This window comes from Heloderma suspectum, chromosome 11, assembly GCF_057233095.1.
Source record: "Heloderma suspectum isolate Gila_16-S chromosome 11, 16-S_ref, whole genome shotgun sequence".
NCBI classification, from domain to species: Eukaryota; Metazoa; Chordata; class Lepidosauria; order Squamata; family Helodermatidae; genus Heloderma; species Heloderma suspectum.
In genome coordinates, this window is record NC_139468.1 from 15,048,240 (window position 1) to 15,070,618 (window position 22,379).

General features: G+C 40.8%; 1 protein-coding gene across 2 annotated transcripts in view; it reads left to right on the forward strand.

The window, feature by feature from the left end:
* Nucleotides 1-22,379, forward strand: part of NPTN (neuroplastin) — a 53,581-nt gene that overhangs the window by 21,178 nt on the left and 10,024 nt on the right. For both annotated transcript variants that reach the window (XM_084816930.1, XM_084816931.1), the window contains 4 exons: nt 1,899-2,070; nt 5,484-5,578; nt 14,941-15,074; nt 15,838-16,111. In XM_084816930.1, the coding sequence (XP_084673056.1) occupies nt 1,899-2,070; nt 5,484-5,578; nt 14,941-15,074; nt 15,838-16,111 (675 nt within the window). The remainder of the gene's footprint in view (nt 1-1,898; nt 2,071-5,483; nt 5,579-14,940; nt 15,075-15,837; nt 16,112-22,379) is intronic.

The following is a 22,379-nucleotide window of genomic DNA, read 5'->3' on the forward strand; positions in this document are numbered from 1 at the left end:
GGAAAAAACTGGAGACAACAGAGCTTAATTTGCATAAGGTTCCTCCTTCCTTCTCTGCTTGTTTCCTTCTTCAAGCGGTTTGTTGTGCTGTGCACAGGGAGTGATCCCTCATTATGCTTCCAGTGTACTTCATATACAACCCTCAGACAACAATGGAGGCCTTACTAAGCACAAGCTCCGTGGTGCCTATTGTATCTGTATATTTCCCCCAATAGGGCAAATAGATGGGGGGGGGGGGGTTAGACTAAGAAGTAGGTGACACACACACCCCGTGCCCCATGCTGCTTTGATCAAAATCCACACCTCAGCTGCTTTTTTTTCATACAATAGAGAGATTAGGATGTCTGATTATGGATCTCCCCTGTCTTATGTAATGTGTTCCCTGGAGAAGGACATTTTTATTTAGGTCTCTAAGGGAACATAAACAAAAAGAAATCTGCATACTATTATTTAACTGTCATGTGTAAATTGACACTAGAAATGTCTCAAATTAGATGTGCTCTGTGGCCGGTGGAATGCCTGTTACTGAAATTCCTAGATAAATTTGTCTGTTAGCTACCTGTGGATTTTTTTCTGTGAGGCTCTTGGTTTTTTACTTATGTCTGCCACAGCCCCCCTTTCCACCCCCGAGCTGTGACCAGGGCTTGTTTCTATAGTAATTTAAAGAGTGTAGATTATTATACAGCTATCACCCACTGTGTTCTGCATGACACTTCGTGTACTACATTTCTAGGTCTTAGGTGGAAGGTGAAAATGGTAAATTACTACCAGAAATTATTCACATATCCTTGGTGGTGGTTTCATGTTGGATGCTTGATGCATTAGTATGCCAGCATCAATTCTGGTTACATGTGTCACAGGAAAACCCACACTAGAAAGTAAAATATGAAGAAATCCAGAATTCAAAAAATAAAGTTAAAGGAGCAACAGTAGAGGGATCCGAAGTGATCCTTGGATTCGGGAATGCTGACAGGGTTGATGCAAGCTTTCTATCCCTTAGAAGAAGTGTGTGGTGTGGAGATATCTGGGGCGGGTGTGTGTGTGTGTGGGGGGGCTTCTCCCTACCAGCCACCTCAAATAGGCACTCTCCACCCCACATACCAGGAAACTTAAGCGGTAGATGCGTTCTATATCCTTGCAGTTGAAATGGTCACTGCTTGTTCCAGAGTAACTTCTTTAGTCCCAACCTTACTCTGGGTGCTGTGTGTGTGTGCGTGCACACGCACACGAACGCAAACACACTCATTTTCCCCCATCAATTTTATCACAGCCTACTAAAAAAATCCCTCCATCTGGGTGGTTAAAACAGGGTATTGGCTCCTTTTAAATTGCCTTGCATAAGTTATATGAAAACCAAAATGTTGAATGGCGTGATTTTCTTTGCCAACTTTGAAGATTGGCACTGACAACTCAGTTTGGAAAAATCTATATAGTGTTTTAGTAGAGAAGTAGCTGATGAAGCTGATTTAGACTGTGTAGTTTATTCTGGACATGTTTAAGCATTATAGTGGTGAAGTTAGACATTTCCTGGGTGGAGCTATGTTGTTTGCCTAGCTGCTAACAGTGCCTCTTTTATTGTTGCATTTGATAAAAAATACAAATGTTTGCTGCTAATATTAATCTTGACTGTGGTCACATTAAAGATGAAGAATCCCCAAATGTGCTTTACTTCACTACTTTTCTTTTCCTTTCATATAGGGGGACTGGTCCCTGTTGCCTTTCTCTGCCGGTCAACTGTTCACTGTATGACTTGGATGTTTCCTCAGATAGTGAAGTTGTGTTCCATGTGTAGTTCTCTTCCCTCTCCCAGTCCCTGTGCCATTTAGTTGTGATGTGTATAGCATTTTAGTGTGTGGAGACTGACAACTGTCTTCTTTACATATGTCATCTTTTTCTAGAGCCCAGGATCAATGCCAGTAATGAGGTGACACTTGTTTTACCTTCACCTCCCATCACACTACAGTGCAACCTCACTACAAGTCCCAGCCCCCTCAGTCACAGTTATTGGGTGAAAAATGGTGAAGAGATTTCAGGCACTAGAAAGCCTACAGATACCACTACAGAGTACAAGTAAGTCTTAAAGAAGTGACTTTAGTACTGTCTCTTTAAAAAAATCCCATGAAGCTGGAACTGAAATAGCTAAGCACATTGAACCTCTCATGCATGCATTCAGTGGCACAGGTCTTAAATGTTATGGGTTGGATCCAGACTTAGTCTCATTTAGAGTTAATTTAATGAAATCAGCGGGACAGGTTAGTCATGTCCGATTGGCTTTATCACATATTTTGAGTGTTTTGAATTTTTTCAAAGGCCTTTGGCAATAAGCAATAAATTTGACCGGACCGTTAAGAAATAATGTTCAAAATAGTAAGATTTCCAGTGGTTGGGAGGTAGATCTTCTGTGCTGTGCATAGGTTATTTCTCCTTCCTGTAGAAAGCAGAATAAATTGTGCAAAATCACTTGCAGACCTGCTCAATTTGTATTAAGACTTGTAGATTTTGAATTTATTTATTTATTTATTTATTTGAAACATTTGTATCCCATCCTATATCATTAAGATCTCAGGGCGGCATACAGATAAAATCAGTTTAAACACTATAAAACAGTAAATAATGTAAATACCTAAAAACATATTAAACCATTAAACAAGCTAATACCAATTCAAATCTAAAACAATAAAACAGTGTACTACTTTAGAGAATGCATTTAGCCCTCATAGGCTTTAGTAAAAAGCCATGTTTTTACTTGGCGCCAAAATGAAACCAATGTCTGCGCCAATCAGGCTCCAAGGGGAGGGCATTCCACAACTGGGGTGCCACAGCAGAGGAGGCCGTCTCCCATGTCCCACCATAGTGTATGTCTTGCACTGGTGGGATGCAGAGGAGGGTCACTCCAACAGATCTTAGTCCTCAAGCAGGCTTATATAGGGAGAGGTGCTCCCTCAAATATCGAGGTCCCAAGCCACTTAGGGCTTTAAATGTCATCACCAAAACCATGAATTCCGACCAGAAGCCTATGGGCAGCCAGTGCAATTCTTTTAAAACTGGTGTTACCTTGAAATGGGTCCAGAGTTACCTTGGTGCAGATTTTTTAAAAATGCAGAATATGCAGCCTGCTTAGATTCTTTTGTATTTCCCATGCTGTGCACCAGACCAGGCAGTAGGGTAGGTCTATATGCCCACAATGAGGAATTGATGAGATCTTGGACAAGTTGTGATTATCCAGGTTTCCTAAGTTTGCTGTGTATAAAAACTCTGTAATTTAGTTCAATTTATGGTACTAATTTCAGATTAAAGACAAAAATTTGGTCGGAAATTTGGTCAGCACTGAGGGTCACCTTGGAAGCATTCATATTCCAGCACTTCTGTAATTTGCAGATCAGATGTGTCATTAGCAAGAAAAACAATCCTGATAACTAAAGTGGGATAAATATTTCCTGTATGTTGCTGTGAAAGCTTAGTGAATCTCACTTTAAAGAATGAAGTAAATGCATCTCTGCGGGAAGGGGCAATGCCATAATCTCCAGTATCCAGTACAGAATCCTAAAGGAGCACTCCCAACTCCCCCCCCCCCACTACCCAGTGAGGACTCTGCATACTTAGTGGCAATGGAATACTAACTGACTGGTGGGCAGAAGGAATGGAGTTTCATGGAGGAGGGCATGGCTGATAGTAACATTGAACAGGAATACTACACACTGCATTATTTTGTTGCTGGTTCCACATGTCTTCTAAGTGTTAGGTGGTTTTAACCATTAAGATTTGGAGAGGATGTCTTGCTTCAAAATCAGACACCACGGAAAGTTAGTTCTGCTTTGTACAAAGCAGGGCCCTTCCCACTTGTGGCTCTGCATCTCTGAGAAGCAAATGGTTTAGCAGCAGTGGTCTGCAAATGCACTCAAAGATACAATAAGTCAACAAAAACCACAAGGATCTGATAATATCATTGAAAAAGTAATTCAGAATGTATACATTTAGAATAATTCCCCTAAATTCTAGAAGAATACAAATTATGATGGTTTACAATACAGTGATACAGGAAAGCATAATTACAAAGTATAAAAATCAGTGGTTGAAGAACAGTCCCATTTCAAATTGTCTTTTTCAACAAGTTTTTTCAGAATCATGCTAATGATTAGAGAAGCAATATCCAGCTCTCAGATGATTATTCAGCGTTCTCAGCAAAAGTGTGCCTATCAGTAAAATACAATCATTTATGTAATAGAGCTTAAACCTTCAAAAAGTTCCAATTACAAAACACTGAATATGTTACAAGCGTATGTTACAAAATATTTTTGTAACAAACACATGTTACAAAAAGTCAAGCAGGTACAACAACATAAATAACGTACTTAATTTCCTCTAAATGTTTACTATGTTTGTGAGAAGTCCTCTAGCCCTCTCTTTCTCGTAATGTATCTGTATCTAAAAAGTACAACATAAATACATAAAAATAACGATGGTGAACTAAATATATATATACAGTAACATTAGAAAAGAAAAGGCATAAATGTACACCCTGACCCCCCATAAGCTGTAACAGCTAATTACATTATGCTGGCTCTGAAGGAAATAGCCATTCTATCTCCAAATTATGAATGCCTGTATGAGAACCTGCAGTCACCTTAAAGAAACAGGAGTCTGAAAAGCCCTCACTGGTGACCATAACTTTCAATCTGGTGAGGGCCTGTCCCAGCGCAGAATGAAAGACAAACCAGGGCTTGTCTTGACCTAAAGCTGGTTGGATGTGCTTGAAAGCAGGGAGACTTCAGAAATGTAACAGGACTCCAGGGTGAACCCCATCTTCCTCTGTCTAGAACTTGGGAGAAAAGTGGGTGCTTCAGTTCTGAGTTCCAGAAGCAGGGAGAGTTCCTACTTCGGATTGTACTCAGAGCTCAGCACAGCATACAGCAAGACCCGTTCTAAGCCTGTTTCAGGGAGTCGGTGGCAGCCGCATATTTGGCTGGGTCTTTCTAATTTTGGGGGGGTTGGAAGTAGGTAAGAGCTGCTGTACTTTGGCAGACTTTTGGGGAGTGACTGTATGTTTCAGTACGATTTTACAGGTGTATAATTTTGGTGTATGTTAGGCTTAAATCTGTTGCATAACCACCTTTGAAGCAGAAAGGTGAGTTATACATTTGAATTGTACATTTAATTTCAGTCATCTTGTTGAAGCTACAGTTAAACACTTAAAGCTACAGTGTTAGGGATTCTACCTTCAACTAATAAACAATTTTGTAGAAAACTAGGCAAGATCCCTGTGTTAAATGTGTCATATGTAGTTAGTTGGCTTTTGCATTTTCATGTGTAAGAACTCCCAAGAAAAATCTGACGTGGCATTGAAACATCTTGAATAATTTTAGAATCACTTTTTATTCAGCTAACAGAATGAACTGTGCTCTTGTTTCTCAGCAAGCATTACTGATTTTTCACCGGTTCCTGGTTGTGTTAGCTATTGTGATCCATGTTTCCTTTCTTTGCAGAATCCTGAAGCCCAGACCAGACGATTCAGGGGAATATGTGTGTGTGTTTTCATTCACTGGCTCCCCTGTAGCAAATGCCACTATAGAAGTGAAAGGTACTCCTTGATTTTTTATTTTCCTTTCTCCTTCTTTAAAAGCTCAGTTTCTAATAATTGTGTCTTTTATATGACTCCCTTAGAAACAATTTATGTACCTCTTGCCATGTATGTTCTCTTACTGCACGAGTGGTCATCTTCCTCATACACTTTGCAATAAATAGCACTTTTTAATGAATTGTTTATATCCAAATTACCAACAAAATCCCCAGTATACTTAAAATAGCATTTTAATGATGTTGTTTATTTGCTGCCCTGTTGCACCCTGCGTGTTCTGTCAGATTCCTGAATCAAATCCCTTGCAACCAGTAAGAACCAATCTCTCTAAGCTTCTACTCCTCCTAAGAGTTTCTATTTAGGAGAAAATGCTATGTTTCCCAACCTACAGTGTGCTTCAGAACAGTGCTTTGGGGCTGGCTAAGGAGATGTTGTGGAAGAATCTCATAAAGACAAGAACATCTCCCTGGCTGCATTCAGCCCCCCACCCCCACCCCACTGCTTGTTTAACTTTGTTGCTCCTCCTGCACCTCATTGTCTTCATTGTGTCTGGAAGAGAATAGTGAAATATTTCACTATTTTCACAAGTGAAATAGTGTGTGTATTTGAATCCCAGGCTATTCCTTTTCACACACACACCTCAATCTACCCTGGTTCCCAAGGACAGGGTGTTTTATCTATTTCAAGATAATTCATAAATAGAGAGGTGGAGCGCTCTTTGGACTGCTGGCAATATATGAAGGGTCACAAGGCCATCAGGGATGGGCCTATTTCAAAAGGATTCTGTAGTTGTCCTAACATTCAATTTTTTCTGTTTGTAATGTAAGAGAACAAACAAATAAACCACCAGAAATCATGGACTAGAATCTGAGCAAACATTAGACTTTTCTAATGCATGTGTGTGTGAAGTCTTCTCATGCTGGAAATCCTTATCAGTGCTGGATTAGAACTCTGGAGTTGTGGCTTGTAGTATCCGCTTGCTTACTCATCTTTCTCAGAAGCTTAAGGGACAGCTAAATCCATTGTGAACAGAAACTGCTTCCTTCTCTGCTTATCAAACTTTTGTCTCATCTCTATGGCTCTGGAGCAGAAAAGTCTAAGAAATCTTTAAGCTAGATCGTATTAAGGGGGAAAAAATCTTGGCTGCTTGATCACTGTGCAGATTAACAATAGCCAGAGTCTCACTAGTAGAATAAGTAGGAAGTGAATGTCCTTAGGCAGCCTATAGCTTAAAATCAATTGGTATCAGGGGGCTCAAGTATACTTCATTCTCATACAGATAGAAATATTTGCTTTTCAGGTTATTCATAAATGATCTGGAGTTAGGAGTGAGCAGTAAATTGGCCAAGTTTGCTGATGACACCAAATTACTTAGGGCAGTCAAAACAAAAAGGGATTGTGAGGAGCTCCAAAAGATCTCTCCAAACTGGGAGAATGGGCATCCAAATGGCAGATGTGGTTCAAAGTAAGCAAGTGTAGCATGACACATGTTTTGGGGGAAAAATCCCAACTTCAAGTACAAACTGATGGGATCTGAGCTAGCAGTGACCAACCAAGACAGATCTGGGGGTTGTCAACCCAGTGTGCAGCCACGGTAAAAAAGACAAACTCCATAATTAGGAAGGGAATTGAGAGTAAAACTGCCAATATCACACTGCCCTCATACAAATCTATAGTGCGACCACACTTAGAATACTTTGTACAGTTCTGATCACCATACCTCAAAAAAGATATTGTAGAGCTGGAAAAAGTGCGCAGGAGGGCAACTAAAATGATCAAGAGACTGGAGCAACTCCCCTATGAGGGAAAGTTACAGCAGCTGGGATCGTTTAGCTTGGAAAAAAAGTGAGTAAGAGGAGACATGATAGAGGTGTACAAAATTTTGCATGGTGTGGAGAATGTGGATAGGGAGACATTTTTCTCCCTCTCTCATAATACTAGAACTCAGTGGGGTCATCCCATGAAGCTGATTGGTGGGGATTCAGGACAGATCAAAAGAAGGACTTCTTCACACAGTGCATAGTTAAACTGTGGAATTCACTACCATAAGACGTAGTGATGGCCGCCAACTTGGATGGCTGTGTGCTACCTCCAGTATCAGAGGCAGTATGCCTATGTACACCAGTTGCAGGGTGCTAATGCACTTGTGTCCTGCTTGTGGGTTCCCAGTCAATAGCTGGTTGGCCACTGTGTGAACAGAATGCTGGACTGGATGGGCCCTGGGTCTGATCCAGCATGGCTTTTCTTATGTTCTTAATATAGATTTCTCTTTGTCTTTTGCACCCTCCCTCCCTGCAACCTCAGAGAAAAACATTTAAAAAACAGAACTTATGCTCAGCGTTAGCACAGAGCAGCGCTGAAAGCAGAGAGCATGCGTGATGTCCCCTCATTGCTTGGGTTAATCTAGCAAGCTTTCTTTGTAACAGAATATATGTATGATCAAGGTATGGGAGAAAGCTGGGTCACCTTTTTAGCTATTGTAGAAATCTGTCTTTTCTTCTTCTTCTGCCTGACACTGTTACTGGGGTAAAAGCGGACCAGCATTAACAATACAAATCTATAGTAGCTACTTCTGTGAGTCTTCACTGCCATGTGGTAAGCAGAGTGTTGACAAATGGGGGATTGTGCGAGACACAGCTTAAGCTGATGAACACTATATTTCCTTCTAATTATGGCAATTTAGTCACACTCAGTAATCTTACAGTGTCAGTTTCTGTGTTGTCAACTGACTAACCCACTTCCATGAAATGGAAAGTGAACTTGCATATGCCACACTGTCACAGACTTGTGAGTTGATCTAGTTCAGCCAATATGCTTCTCTATTGAGACTGTGTCCTAAAGTGGCAGAGAATAAACTATAGGCCCAGTTTTCATGTCACAGCCCAGATTTTTTTTTTTTAAAAAAAGTCTTGGTTATTGTGAACTCCAGAACATGCTGGTGCATGTTGCCTGATTGGGCAGACTGCTAGCGGAAGCGGCTAAATAACCCAGAGGCTGTTGCTTGAAAAACCAGAGTTGGAGCGTCCCTGGGTTGTTTCGCCACTCCCACTCGCAGTGGGAGTGACCAAGCAGTGGGAACTAGCGCGCACTCTCATGACAGCCTAGAAGTTTTTTTTGAAAAAACTGGCTTATTGTTATCTGTGAAATGGCCATATATTTCACGTTTCACATTCACAAAGTTATTGACTGCACGTTTTTATCCGAGGAGGCAGACTAACTATCAAGACCATAATACCTGGAACTGGCCTGAAGTTTTTTGACTACTTAGCAGAATTCTGCATGAGCCTAGTCACCTCTCCGTATATGTTGCCCTTCTTAATCTTGAGCTTGTGCAGTCTCTTCCTCTAGTTCTTCAAAATCATGGTATATTAGAGACTGCTTTCCTTTATCCCCTTCGCTTTTCTTATGTTAGAGGTAAGGAGAGACATGATAGAGGTGTACACAATTATGCATGGTGTGGAAAGTGTGGATAGGGAGACATTTTTCTCCCTCTCTCAAAATACTAGCACCCAGTGGGCTCATCCCATGAAGCTGATTGGTGGGAGATTCAGGACAGATCAAAGGAAGGACTGTGTCACACAACGCATAGTTAAACTATGGAACTCACCACCACAGGATGTGCTGATGGCCACCACTTTGGATGGCTTTAAAAAGGGGTTGGACAAATTCCTGGAGGAAAAGGCTATCAATGGCTACTAGTCCTGATGGCTATGTGCTACCTACAGTACCAGAGGCAGTGAGTGTATGTACACCAGTTGCTGGGGAACAGGGGCAGGAGGGTGCTGTTGTGCTCATGTCCTGCTTGTGGGCTCCTGGTCGACAGCTGGTTGGCCACTGTGTGAACAGAATGCTGGACTAGGTGGAACCTTGGTCTGAATGAACCAGCATGGCTCAGAATCTGTTGCTTGTTATCTAGATCTCATTCCTTCTATCTAGCCTTCTCTCCTTCCCATCTTCCCTCTTTGTTCTGATGTCTTTCTCTCCCCCTGCCACAATAATTCTACTTTTCTCTAAATGTTTTCTTAAGATATCTTTCCATTTCTCCTGTTGGTTGGTCTTGGTTCTGCTTTTGATGGTATCAAACATAACCTTATTTCCCTGATTTTTGTGCTTTATTCCCAATAATTCATTTTCTCAAGGGTTCTGTGCAGCAACTGCCTCTTTTTACACTTTGTTGCCACTTGGATAACTTGTTTTTTTTTTTTCTGGTATTAACTATCATTTTTACACTTCATTCTAGGTATTGTATTCAACTGCTGATCTTTCTTCTTGAGTGACTTCACATTTTACTGAATCACTCTAAAACTGAGTTCCTTTTTCCTCCCTTGGCTCATGTTAGTGTTTTGATTTGTCCTGTTTGGTGTGCTAAGAACTTGCAAATGGTTTTTTATTTTTATTTTTCCATTGCAGATTCAGGCTATTTCAAAATCTGTTTATCTATAGCTTATTGGTATTTTGAAAGTACTTGTATTGCTTTCTAAAAAATACAGCTAAAACTCATTATTTCACTTATCCAAACATTATTATGAAGTGCTTTCTTTTTCTAATTGAAAACCATTGCTTTGCAATCTGCCATACCCATGTATGGCCATTGTTGTCCTCTTCTGGCTTCCCTTCCTTTATTCATTTCAAGCTTTAAATTATTTATTCTCTTGCCTCATCATTCTCTCTAATCCTTGACAGTTACACAGTGATGTGTGTGTGTGTGTGTGTGTGTGTGTGTGTTTCTGGAAAATATATTGACTTGCAAAACTTTGCAGTGCCCTAAATAATTGAAAATGTGATTTGGCATGTTTACAGGGGATACTTGCAACAAAATGTTGCAGTGTGGAGTGCTCCTAACCAGGGTGCCAGGCAGCCATGCCAGTTTTCAAGATATTGTATTCCATTCCCCTCCCCTTGGTTTTGAATTTCATCCCCCTGTCATTTAGTCAGCATTTTGTGGCCACTGAACATGCTCAGTCCTCATTGGCCTGTTCTGGGTGTTTTTGCCCCCTTAGGGTTCTTTTATGCCCTAAATAATTGGGCATAATTTAATTTTAAATTAATTAATTAATTTAAAATTAAAGTTTTTTAAAATTAAAAGTAACCTAAACCAAAATGAAGACAAGAAAAAATATAGTTGGAGTGCGTGTGTGTGTGTAGACAACAGGTGGGAATAAGCTGGGAAGGATCTTGACTTTCCCCAAGTAAAAATCTGTGTTTCCTAAAGGAACTCCACCTTTTTCTCGAGAGCTTACAGTTAAGGCCATGGCCGTCTTAACAGATATTGCATTTTCCTAATTTTGGTTTGGTTATAATGTTCATTGGGTACTAGTTCTGGATGTAGTTCATTTGATCTGGTTTTAAATGGCAGCTTCCCTCCAGGGGGAAATAGTACTTGGGGGGTGGGGGATATTCACCAGGACCATGGTGTGGGAGAAAGGACGTCACCCTTCTGAGTGGTCCCAGTCATGATCTCTTTCCCATCCCCCTGGCTGTTATTTTTAAAGTGAAAACAAAACTGGTCGAATGGATGTGTGTTACTTAGTTTGGCCCTTAGTGAGCAATTCTAGTGATAAGTGTTGGATGTGAGAAGGCAGCATGGAAACATATAAGGCCACTCTGGAGTGATCTTGTGGCTTGCCTCAAGCTTCTAGAGATTTAGCTTCAACCTAAATATTTAATTGCCATTAAAAGAGAATGGCCTTCTCATTAAAAGGGTATTGTATTTGATGTAGAAAGAGTCAAGTTACGAGTTTCTGGTTTTGGTTCAATATGCAAACTAACAGAGTACAATGTTACTTCTGGGGCTTTCATTGTGGCCTACTGGAGCCATAAACTGTCCATTATGTTAGAGGGATTGGATTCGTGACCCAGTAAAATATTTTTTTAGGGACTGGCCTGGCAGGGGGTGGGGTTGCTAACAAAAGGGCTCTTTGTGGCTAAATCCGTAATTAAAACTAGAATAAAGGGTATAGCAGCTGAACAAGCAGGCTAAACAATGCTTTGGGCATGCCTAGTGGGTCTTTTTACTTCAAGGCTCTTGACCAGCAGATCCCTTTGCCATTATCATTGAATGTTGGAGGCATTCAAGATGAAGCTGGACAGCCATCTGTCAGGGATGCTTTGACTTGGACTCCTGCATTGAGCAGGGGGTTGGACTCGATGGTCTTATAGGCCCCTTCCAACCCTACTATGCTATGATTCTATGATCACACAGTTATAGTTGCCTCAAAAGCAGTTTGCCATGCAAATTGAGCTCCTATTTAAGAAACATGAGTCCAGATTATCTCTGGCCATGCAGAATTACTTACATCCTTCTTTGGATCCTGGCCTCTGAGTTGTTCCATCATACACTAAATTAGGTCTTCACAGCACCAATATTTCTGACAATTCCTATAGAAGTTCTGAAATTCTACTACCAAAAGTATCACCTATGCATTAAAAAAAAAACATAAGTCGCCTTGGGGACCCTATTTGGGCCAAATTTTGTATTAGTATTATTGAAGGTGGTTCAGTTGAGGACTTTCTTTGTTACTTGCTGGACTGCCCACTGTAGGTGGTTGTTCTGTCCAAATAGTCCCAGTAGTGGAGAACATGACTTCTCTCATAGGGATGGGCAGAAGTGACATCTTATTGATAGAAAAGATGTAGAGCTAACCCAAAGGGCTATTCACACAAGATGCTAGCCCACACTCAGTGGTTGATTGTTGATTGTTGTTGAACCGTGACTTGTTTGTCGAACCGTGGGTTAGCGTATTGTCCAAACTCAGGACATTTTCTGCAGGGTGGCTTGTTGACCATCAGGGTCTGGCTTGTTCACCACCCTGAACAACCCAACAACAAACCATGGGATCTCAAGGTGGCTTGTTCGTGAAAAATAAGCCACACTGCATGGTTAACAAGCCTCCCTGCAGAAAATGCCCTGGGTTTGGACAGCACCCATGGTTCAAAAACAACCATACTCAACCACTGAGTGTGGGTTAGCGTCTTGTGTGAACCCAGTCAGAAGGATTGTGAACTTTCCCCAGTTGCTCCTAAAATCGGGTTAAGGTCCAGTAGAGACTTGAGGTGATCCATGATGGTGGTGCTTGTTAGCTAATTGCTCTGTTACTTCAGATTTTTAATTTTGTTGAAAGAGCATGACTGAAGGAGTGTGATTTTTTCAGCGGTCTTCTGTGTAAATAGCTAGGATTTTCACCATTTTGTTAGAGCCAAAAGTAATAAATATACTTGTGCTATTTAAAATATTTCTACTCTGCTACCCTGACAGCTCAAGTGGCTTCCAGCATAAACCTAACAAGTATAGTTATCAAAATCCATAATTACTTTATCAAAACATAAAATCTAAATGGCATTTTGATTCTCAGACTTGCTTAAAATGATTGGTTTTACAGTACTGAGTAATTCTTGAGCAAGATCTTCTACTTCGCATAAAGGGTGTGGGGGAGGAGATAAGGAATTAAAGCAGCAAAACTGCTTGGATTCTTGCAAGGCCACACAGTATGCACCTCCATGCAAAGAGGTAAAAATCTGAGGAGAAAATTTATTTGGGCCTCTGTGTGTTTCCCTCACATGCTAAAGTCATGATCAAGTAATTTAAATTTCCATTTTGTACAGTAATTGCTAGGTCATTTTGTAGGGACCTATTTTCAGTTTCTGAAAAGACAGGATGTCCTGAACACAGGCAGGTTTTCAGAAAACAGGAGAACATAGCAAATAAAAATGAACTGACCCTGAATGCAGCCTATGGCTTCCATCTTTTAGTTGATAATCGTAATATAGAGACGCATGTAAAGTTCAGTGGTGACTTCCAGATGGTGATCTTGGCCTTTCCTTACTCCATTTTTGTGTCCCCACAGTGGCTATATTTTTGTGTGTATGTACTAGCATGGATTTTTTTTTCAGCATGGTGATTCTGCACTCCTTTATATTTAGTGGAGAATGAGTGGGCCCTTGAATAATGTCCAGTGCCTATGGTCTGTTTTGTCAGGCCTGGGATTGGACTTTGACTGAATTAACAGATCAGGGCCCAGCAGTCGCCTAGCAGGACACGTGTGACATAATTAGCTGCCTAGAAAGTGAATTGGTTTTAGAGGTGGTAACTGAAGTATACCAAGCCATCTGCTAAGTGAAGGTTCATCTCAGGCAGTTAGTTCATTGATCTCATCTAATCTCTCAAAGTATTACACTACAGCTAGACTTGGAAGGTACACAAAAGTCCAAGTGAATGGTGGTGGCACTGCTTAGCTAGGAGCAAGTATGCTAATGTAGGATCTTCAAGGATGAAGGAGTTTTCTCCTTTTATACAACAACCCTCATTCTTCTATAGATATAGATGTAAAAGGAGATTCCCTGTTTCAGCGGGCCGGGGGGGTGGAACCAAAGCTTTAAAAGCTGACAAAAACAATTTACAGAACCAGTAAGTGCCACACCATTAAGGCATAGCACATGCTTGTAAAACATATTAAATAGGTAATACTGAAAACATCACTTGTTACTGAATAACACACCAATATCCAAACATACAAATGTTAAAATGTCATACTTGTACTGACACTTGATTTCAAACAACTAAATGTCTGTCTGTTGGAATCTTATAAGAAACCAAAAGATAATTGTGTGCATCTCACTCTTTCACATCAAATGTAATCCTTGCTCTTCTCTCTATGGTATGCTAATCATTCACTTGTTTTGGAATTGTACATTAAACATGAGTCATAGATGTGTGGATGCTTCTCAAGATAATTCATGGACTTGTATAGGAAAAAAGTAATACTCATTTATATTCATTATCCAGTAGGATTTCCTGGTGTGACAGTTTCCTCCAAAGATACAAATGTTGTCTGGAATAACTCTGTTACACTGGACATATTGGCTTTTATGTACTCTTCCTAAACCTAAATTTGCCCAAGTTTTCTGCAGGGCTGCTACTCTGTGATGTCTCCTGCAAGCAGGCTAAACGATGTACAAAGGACAGATAAAGGGAATATTTCTAGAATGGAAAGAATGATTCAACATGGCCTTTGAATCATCTGAAGTACCAGTCACACCTGGGAAACTAGTTCAGCATCCAGAACGGTAGCCATGTTGGTCTGTGGCAGCAAAACCAGTCTTATGACATCTTAGTGCCAGAATAGAACATCTCTTTTGATGATCTCAACATATTTTTAAAAGCATATTCTGAATAATTTGTTTTCTGTGTGTAACATTAACCAACTGTAGGATTGTAATATAAGGGTTCGAAGCTTGTGAGGGAGGGACGAGTTTGCAGCAACTTTCCTCTGTGTTAGGCTTAGACTAAATGCTCAGTTTAGTGGGGGGTAATGAGACTTAAATATCTGTGTCTTGTCTCTGAAAGTTCTGTTTTGTGTATGTATTAGCTGCTCCTGATATTACTGGGCACAAGCGAAGTGAGAACAAGAATGAAGGGCAGGAAGCACTGATGTATTGCAAGTCTGTTGGCTACCCACACCCTGATTGGCTGTGGTTTAAGAAGGTCAATGGGTTTTCTATGGTGAGTATAAGATGCAGTACCACTAGGTAAGCTTGAACTGCTGGCTGATGTTTCTGATGGGAGATAAACACATGAAGTTGCTGAACTGGACAGTCTAGTCCAGTGCTATCTCTTCTTATGGGCACCAAACCTTCAAGGTCTCAAGCAGAGATCTTTCCTTGCCCTGCTACTTGGTTTCCTTTTAAACTGGAGATGCCTGGGATCAAGCCTGGGGCTTCCTGCATGCAAAGCATCTGCACTAACACTGACCTATGGGTCCAGAATCATATGCTGAACATATTGCTACTGAAACAGGTAATTTCTTACAGGTCACATGCCCTTTAATGAGCCTTCATGAGATCTAGCCGGTTTGATGTGTAGTGATTGTTGTTTAAAAAAAAGGAAAGAAAAAAAGATCCCCAGTTGTGCATGGTCCTTCACATGATCTTCTCTATCCTCTTCTGCCTAATCTAAACTCTGCTTGACCTCAACACAGCACCTGCATGGATATTTGAGATATAAATCCCACCTTTCTCCCCAAATGGGCTCAAGGTGGCTCTACACTCCAAGGCGGGAGAATGTCAGTAAACATACAGCTATGACTGTAATAAGATTGCCATACTTCTCTCCTTCCCATCTCCATGTTGTTGACCGAGCAGAGAACATCAGGCATGGTTAAAAGTGTGTGTGAAGTGGGGGTGGGGGTAAATGAACAGGTTGTCTACAAATGCTTACTAAAAATCCTTGTTTTGGCCTGTGCTCCTCTCTGTCTTCTTCTCATCAGGGGATCGACAACTCTTCAGGCCGTTTCTTCATTCTAGTTAAAGATAACTACACTGAACTGAGCATCATGAACCTCCAGATCAGTGAGGATCCTGGCGAGTACGAATGCAACGCAACCAACTCGATTGGCTCTATGGCTGAAGTGACCATCTTGCGTGTCCGCAGCCACTTGGCTCCTTTATGGCCCTTCCTGGGAATTCTGGCAGAAATAATCATTCTTGTTGTTATCATTGTGGTTTATGAGAAGAGGAAGCGGCCAGATGAGGTTCCTGACGGTAAGTGTTTTCTGAACTGCTGTGTTTCCTGGGGGAGCCAGCCCCCTCCTTTGCTTCAGGCACACATCCTTTCAGAATGTTAGAGCCTATAAATCAGTAGCTCAGAAACCCAAACTGCTGCAGGCTGCATGATCAATCTTGCCTCTCTTCTGTCTCATGCGGGTAAAGTATAAGGAGTATTATTTCAGCTTTATAAAATGTGGCTTGCAGAACAAGATGTCTGCTGGCTACTTGTGTGTTTGCATTTGAGATAATTTGATATTACATAAAGCAGGGATCATACTGAAACCTGTTGTTTTTGGAAGCAGTCCCTTAGCCTAGCTGCTGGGCTGTACTAAGAAAAATGGGGCTTGTTTCATATATGGGATAATTACATTCCCTCTTGTGAAAACAGTCCAAGGGAGAGAACTATTGTTTTAAATATAACATTGGGCATTTCTAAATTGGCTCTGCTCAAATACAGGCACCTCTGTGAGTTGTTTATTGTGCTGTCGTGCTGAAGTTTATTTTGGATTCTTCAGCATAATTGAAAGAGTCTTTGGATCTCTTCACCAAAAATGCTTGCCAGGGCTGGTTACCTCAAGCACCTACAACTCTTTGTAATGGGAAAACTGTTGTTCATATTTCATTTTTTTAATTGATTTGCAAGAAACCTCAAAAAGTGATACTTTTCTAAACATAAACAAATGAAGAACCTAGAACAGAAACCTAATATCTTCCTTTTATAAACCAAGGGGGATTGTTTTGGAAGCATGCCAAATTGTAGGCAATTCCCTGTAAAACATCAGTAGGAATGGTGTTGTATAAGATACTGTGGTTGCCTCATAAAGGAAGAGTAACATTAAGGCAGTATAATTCTTTTAAATGGTAGTTGGGAGTATACAGGCACAAATACTGCCTATAAAATGAGGCAATTCTGGCCCACTTAGTGTATAAGCATAAATACAGTCCTGGCAGCAACTAGTGCTTAGAGTTAGGCTTCATAATGGATTACATCCTACAGTCCTGTTTTTGCACAGCTAATTTGCTTAAATAGTCTCCTGTTTGAGATGAACATGTCTGATGCTCAAAGGGAAGCTTTTTGGGTAAGTTTGTACCCCCCCCAAACTTACCCAACCTTTTTGAATAGCCTTTTTGAATAGAAACAAACAATGGAAGTTTTCCTTCTCCAAATGATAAAATGTGTGTGGCCAGTCTGAGACTGGAAGATTCATTTTGATATGGAGTGGAGTGCATGCTCTGAAGTGGGAGGAAACTAGTCCTAGAAATATGTACGTAACTGTTTAAACAGGCCCCTATTTTTATTTTTGCTTCGCTTCTTGGAAGTATGGTTAGCAGTGGTATTACTAGACATGTGGGTGTCTATGTATATATAGAGCTAACACGGCGGGATGACTCCAAAGCAGCTCTGAGAAGATTGCTTGCCTGTATGTCCGCATACTAATGTGGAAAAATGTCTTTTCATGAGACGTTTCTGTTCAGCCAAAGGCTAGGAATCAGAAAAAGTTGTGTGTCTTTATTGCTGCTTCCTCTGCAGATGGCTTCTCGATGGGGGGTGGGTGTCTGATGAAAGTTGAGCTCTTTATTGCCCCTTAACAAGACCCAAACAGGTCTGCAACCAGATTGGATGGCTGTAGCTTTCAGTCTGGCATGAAAATAATTGTGCATGACCTTCTTTTAGAAGATCCCGGTTACCGTTTGATTGGATTATAAGCATTTGCCAGTGCTGTGCTGGGCTCATTTTAATGCACTCTTGGAAAGATGCATGTGCCGGCAATTAAGCGTGTGGATATTCTTGGATGTTCCTTGTTATGTTCTTAGGTGATAGTTTGAGAACTCAAGAAAGCAGGTAAGGGGGATTGTTGCTAGATACTGATGGCATACTGGTGCTGTCAGCCAAATGGCTCACAATTGGGATCTCTGTTGTAAGGTAGCAGCATTTTCTAGCCTCAGAGATTGATGCTTCCTTCTAAACTTCACAAAAATTGTGAAACATCAACTTCTGAAGAAATTCTAGTATCAACCTCACTGCTTTCTTAAAAGGGACTAGGTTTCATGTTGTGCATCTGTCAGGAATTGACTGCCTTTTCCTTTTGGCTTTCGGGAGGGGGAGCAGGGGATGGGACTCTCCAAATTCAGAACTGTTCACAAGGAACATGCAAGGAGAGTGAAAAAGAAAGTAGCTTTCCTTAATCCTGGTCATGGTTAAAAGTCAAGAAATGCCGAAGGAGAGTTTAAATATTCTCCTCCTCCTCTGTGTAGGGGTGGTGTAATGATGTGGGTGTATAACATGATATAACTTATCTGGTAGATAGCATGAGCTGTCCATTGCACTAATGAATAGTGGCTGTGGACAGCAGTTAATTCAGTGTTTTTCTCTGTTAGGTGATCCACTAACATCTTCATCTAGCTCAGCCCTCTTGAAATGATTTCAGTTGAAGATGTTAGTGGCTAATTGCCATAAGGCAATTAAACTGGATTAAGTACAAGTATGCCATTTTAATTGGCTTGTGGATCACAACCTAATTGGGCCAGTTCCAATACAACTTTTTTCTGATTTCGTTCACTGTAACAGGTGGTGGTGTCAATAGGGTGATATTGTCCCTTCTCAGGTGATGTACATTTGCTTCCCTTCTTAAGGCTGATTCTCTGAACATTCTGGTACATGCAGGTGTATTTTCATGTCCCAAAGCCTTTGTATTTTGTAGTATAAGAATGGCAGTTCCACTTTGTGCTAAGCCCTGGATGCTCATTGGGAAGCACACACAAGAAATGGGTTTTCTGAAAAACATAGCTAGGTGAGAAATATATTGGCATGGCTATTTCCATATTACAAATACTCTTGAACATGAATATAGGCGCATATGAACATGGAGTGTAAGAATTGTCCTGTAGTGATTTTGCCTGATGTGTTTCTTCCACATCCTTGTCCCCCAAAGTGGCATGGCCTATGGATAGTTCAATTTCACCTTTAGGATCTCAGGTTGAGCATCAAAATCACATAACAGGCAGAGTCTAGGGAAGCTTTAGGGCACCTCCTTGGAAATAAAATTAAACATGCACCATGTGTACATTAGTTACAGTTCGATATCCAAAGAAATGTTTAAGGATGTGTTGAGTTTGTTTTCTCCCTTTTAGCAGTTCAGAAGCTTGTGTTGGCTTAACATACCCCTAACAGTTTGCTCATGTAGTACAGCAGCTGAATTGAAACATTGGGGCCCTCCAGTTGGCTCTTCCCTAACCAAGGAATTACTTTTCATTATTACTTGACTGAATTGTAATGTTATCTGTGGAATTTGACATCCAGTTATTGTATCACAAGGAGGCATTTGCTTAGGGATTTACGTACACTAGAGATCTCCTCATGAGCATTTTGGGAGAAGGAAAAAAGCAAACACGCTTCTATCAGAAAAAAATAATTTTTCAATCCTAATTACCCTGGTCAAAGATGGCCAAGTCAATTATTTGTAGCAAGAGGAGAGAACTCTTGCTAGTACACAGAAAACAAGACTTACCTGTTACTCTGATCCATTTTGTTGTCTTTAGCTTATACCATCTCTTCACTTTATCTCCTACTGGAAGGAGTGACAAAGTCTAGAGCAACATTAATATCAGAACCGTAATACTGAAATAATACTCAAAGGCAATTCCTGTCTGCATTTCAAATATATTAGTTCCTTTTGCCTCCTAGTGATATATTTACATACAGTATGTGGGAAGTGTTGTTCAACTCATCATGACTCTTCTATGTTATGTATTGGGCCAGCAGTGATAGATTCCGTTTGCATCTCTGATGACAGGCAGGCTGAGGTCCTAACTTGGTGCTGTCATGTGGCTATTTCTAATATGCAAATTACTGAGCATTCTTTACCTTGGCCTTCTGATGTCCCAGGTGTGCATGAACCTTGCATGTGTGATCTGCTCCAAAGCTGAGTAGCACCCTATAATGAAATTGCTTTTAAGTTCTACTGAAGCCAGTGGCTGCTGATTAGTGCATACTTAACTGAGGGGGGGGGGGTCCCCCATGGACCCTGGTGTGTTTTGTGTCCTGTGACAACTGGGATCCCGGTCTAAATGAATGAAGCATTTGGACTTATGCTGTGCTTCTTGAAGTTTTTTTTTTTTTTTTAATGAAGAGGAATTGTGCTTATTGCAAGTACACCTTTGTCCATGCCCAGCCTCATCCAACTGTTCCTACAGGCTCTACTGATGGTGAATCACTGGACTGACTACTTTGGGGGAGGGGGAGGCCAGGGTGAGAGAGAATCTTCCTGCTCAGGGTGAGCAGCCCCACATCTGTGCTGCTTACCTGCAACTCAGGCATGAAAAGGCTGCAATCTACTCCTCCCTGTGATTTGCTGCTTTCATAGACAGTGATTCTTGTCACTTTCTGATGTGTACATTCCCAGAGGGTGCACACACCTTGGAAGCTCAGTGTGACCAAGTGACAGAAGTGACTAACTGCCTCTCATATTATTCTTTTCTGCTTCATACATTACTTCAAATCACTATTTCTGAAAGATACCACTGGCAGTTACAGAACTGGAGATGAATGACTGTGTCTCTTTTCTGCAATAGTGACTGGCGGAATGTCTCTAATGGCACTGCCTAAGACCGAATTGCATCGCCTGGAGTAGCTTTTGTTACTTGAATGGGAGCATGTAGCATTTTTGCTTTATAGTTAGCTGGTTATATGTCCATCCTACCCCAAAGAGCACAAGAATAATCACTCAGTCATAGTGAGCCATGCAATATGCCAAGAAGATTGTTTTAATGAGAGACATGCTTTTATTTGGTTTAGATTAAAAGTGTGTATGTGTTTGGGGGTAAGTAGAAAGTAAAAACTCCTTCGCTACATTTCTTCCAGAGAATGTTGTAAATAGGTGGTTTCTACTTCAGAATACTTTTTTTCTGTATTAATTTTAGTTTAAGCTATAGTGACATGCCATTTTATTTTTTCTTGATTTGTGAACTTGATATCCAATAAATTCATGGGTGCATTTCTGCACCAGCTGTGCAGCAGTTCCGTTTCATTGCCCTACTTTCATTCTAATATTCATTTTTCTTGGCTTGATCGTGGTTATAAATTGTAATGTGAAGAAAACATTTACATTGTCCTCTTTTTCCCCCTCCTTCCTGTTCATCACTTTTGTACATTTCTAATCTCCCTAGCAAAAGGTAGATGCATTTTGCAACCTTCTGACTTAAAAGGAGTTTATGTTTCTTATAGCTGAGGTATAGTTGTACACAAACAGCACAAAAAAAGCATAGGTTTGTAAGTTACTTTTTCTCTTACCCGATTAGTTTTGGTAGATGCTGTTTCAAATCCAGTTGGACTGACTGTGATCAGATGTTGCTGCCTTTTAGAGATTTGGAGCATCTCTACACCAGCCTAAAATCCCATATTTAAAATGGGGCTTTCTTCTTCTGTTTTAAATGCAGGATCACAATGGACCTCCTTTACATGTGCTGCTTCCCCCCCCCCCCCAATCTGAGTCTTCCATATGTTTCATTGGTCTAGCTCCTCTTCTGGCGGCTTTTCCTTTTTCACAGAGGGAACTCAGGCAGAGCACAAGCGGGGTAATTTGATACCTCATTATCACCGATCTATTTTAAAATGGAATAAAAGTCATTTAGCACTGGAGGTTAATGACATCATCTAAAGGGCCCGCAAACTTCTGTGAGTGAGCAATCTCAATAGCAGGATAAAAGGTCTGTGTGAAAAAGCCCTTGTTCCTCCATTCATTTTCAGATGGGATGCATTAGTTAGTACATGGGGATCATCATCAAAATAACATTTATATGTCCCAGGCGTTTCATTCTACTGATAGAGCATGGCTGATATATATCTTTATTGGATTCCCCTAAATGCCATCTCTCAAAGCTTTTACTTTCAGCTGTGATGTCTGATGGTTCACAGAGGAAGAAGATTGCTACTTTTAAAATATTGTCTCTTGGAAGCTGACCAGCTTGCTCCATTTTATTTCTAGCGTTGTTGTTGCTGCTGAGGGGTATGACTCTCGGAATCAAACCTGAAAATTAGTTGAAAACTTTTGCTGTTTGGTGGAGAACGTAGTGCTTGATGCTAATCTGGAGCACGCTTTGCTGCCTCTTGTGAAAGTGAAAGAGAATTCAGACCGCTTCTGTGCTTCAGTTCTTGCCCTTCTATTGAAGTGGCATTTTTTCCCTGCTACATATGTAAGAGTTCTGAAGAAGTGGCAGGGAGTGATCTACAGTAGGGCCCATTGCTCCTGAAATATGGAAGTTT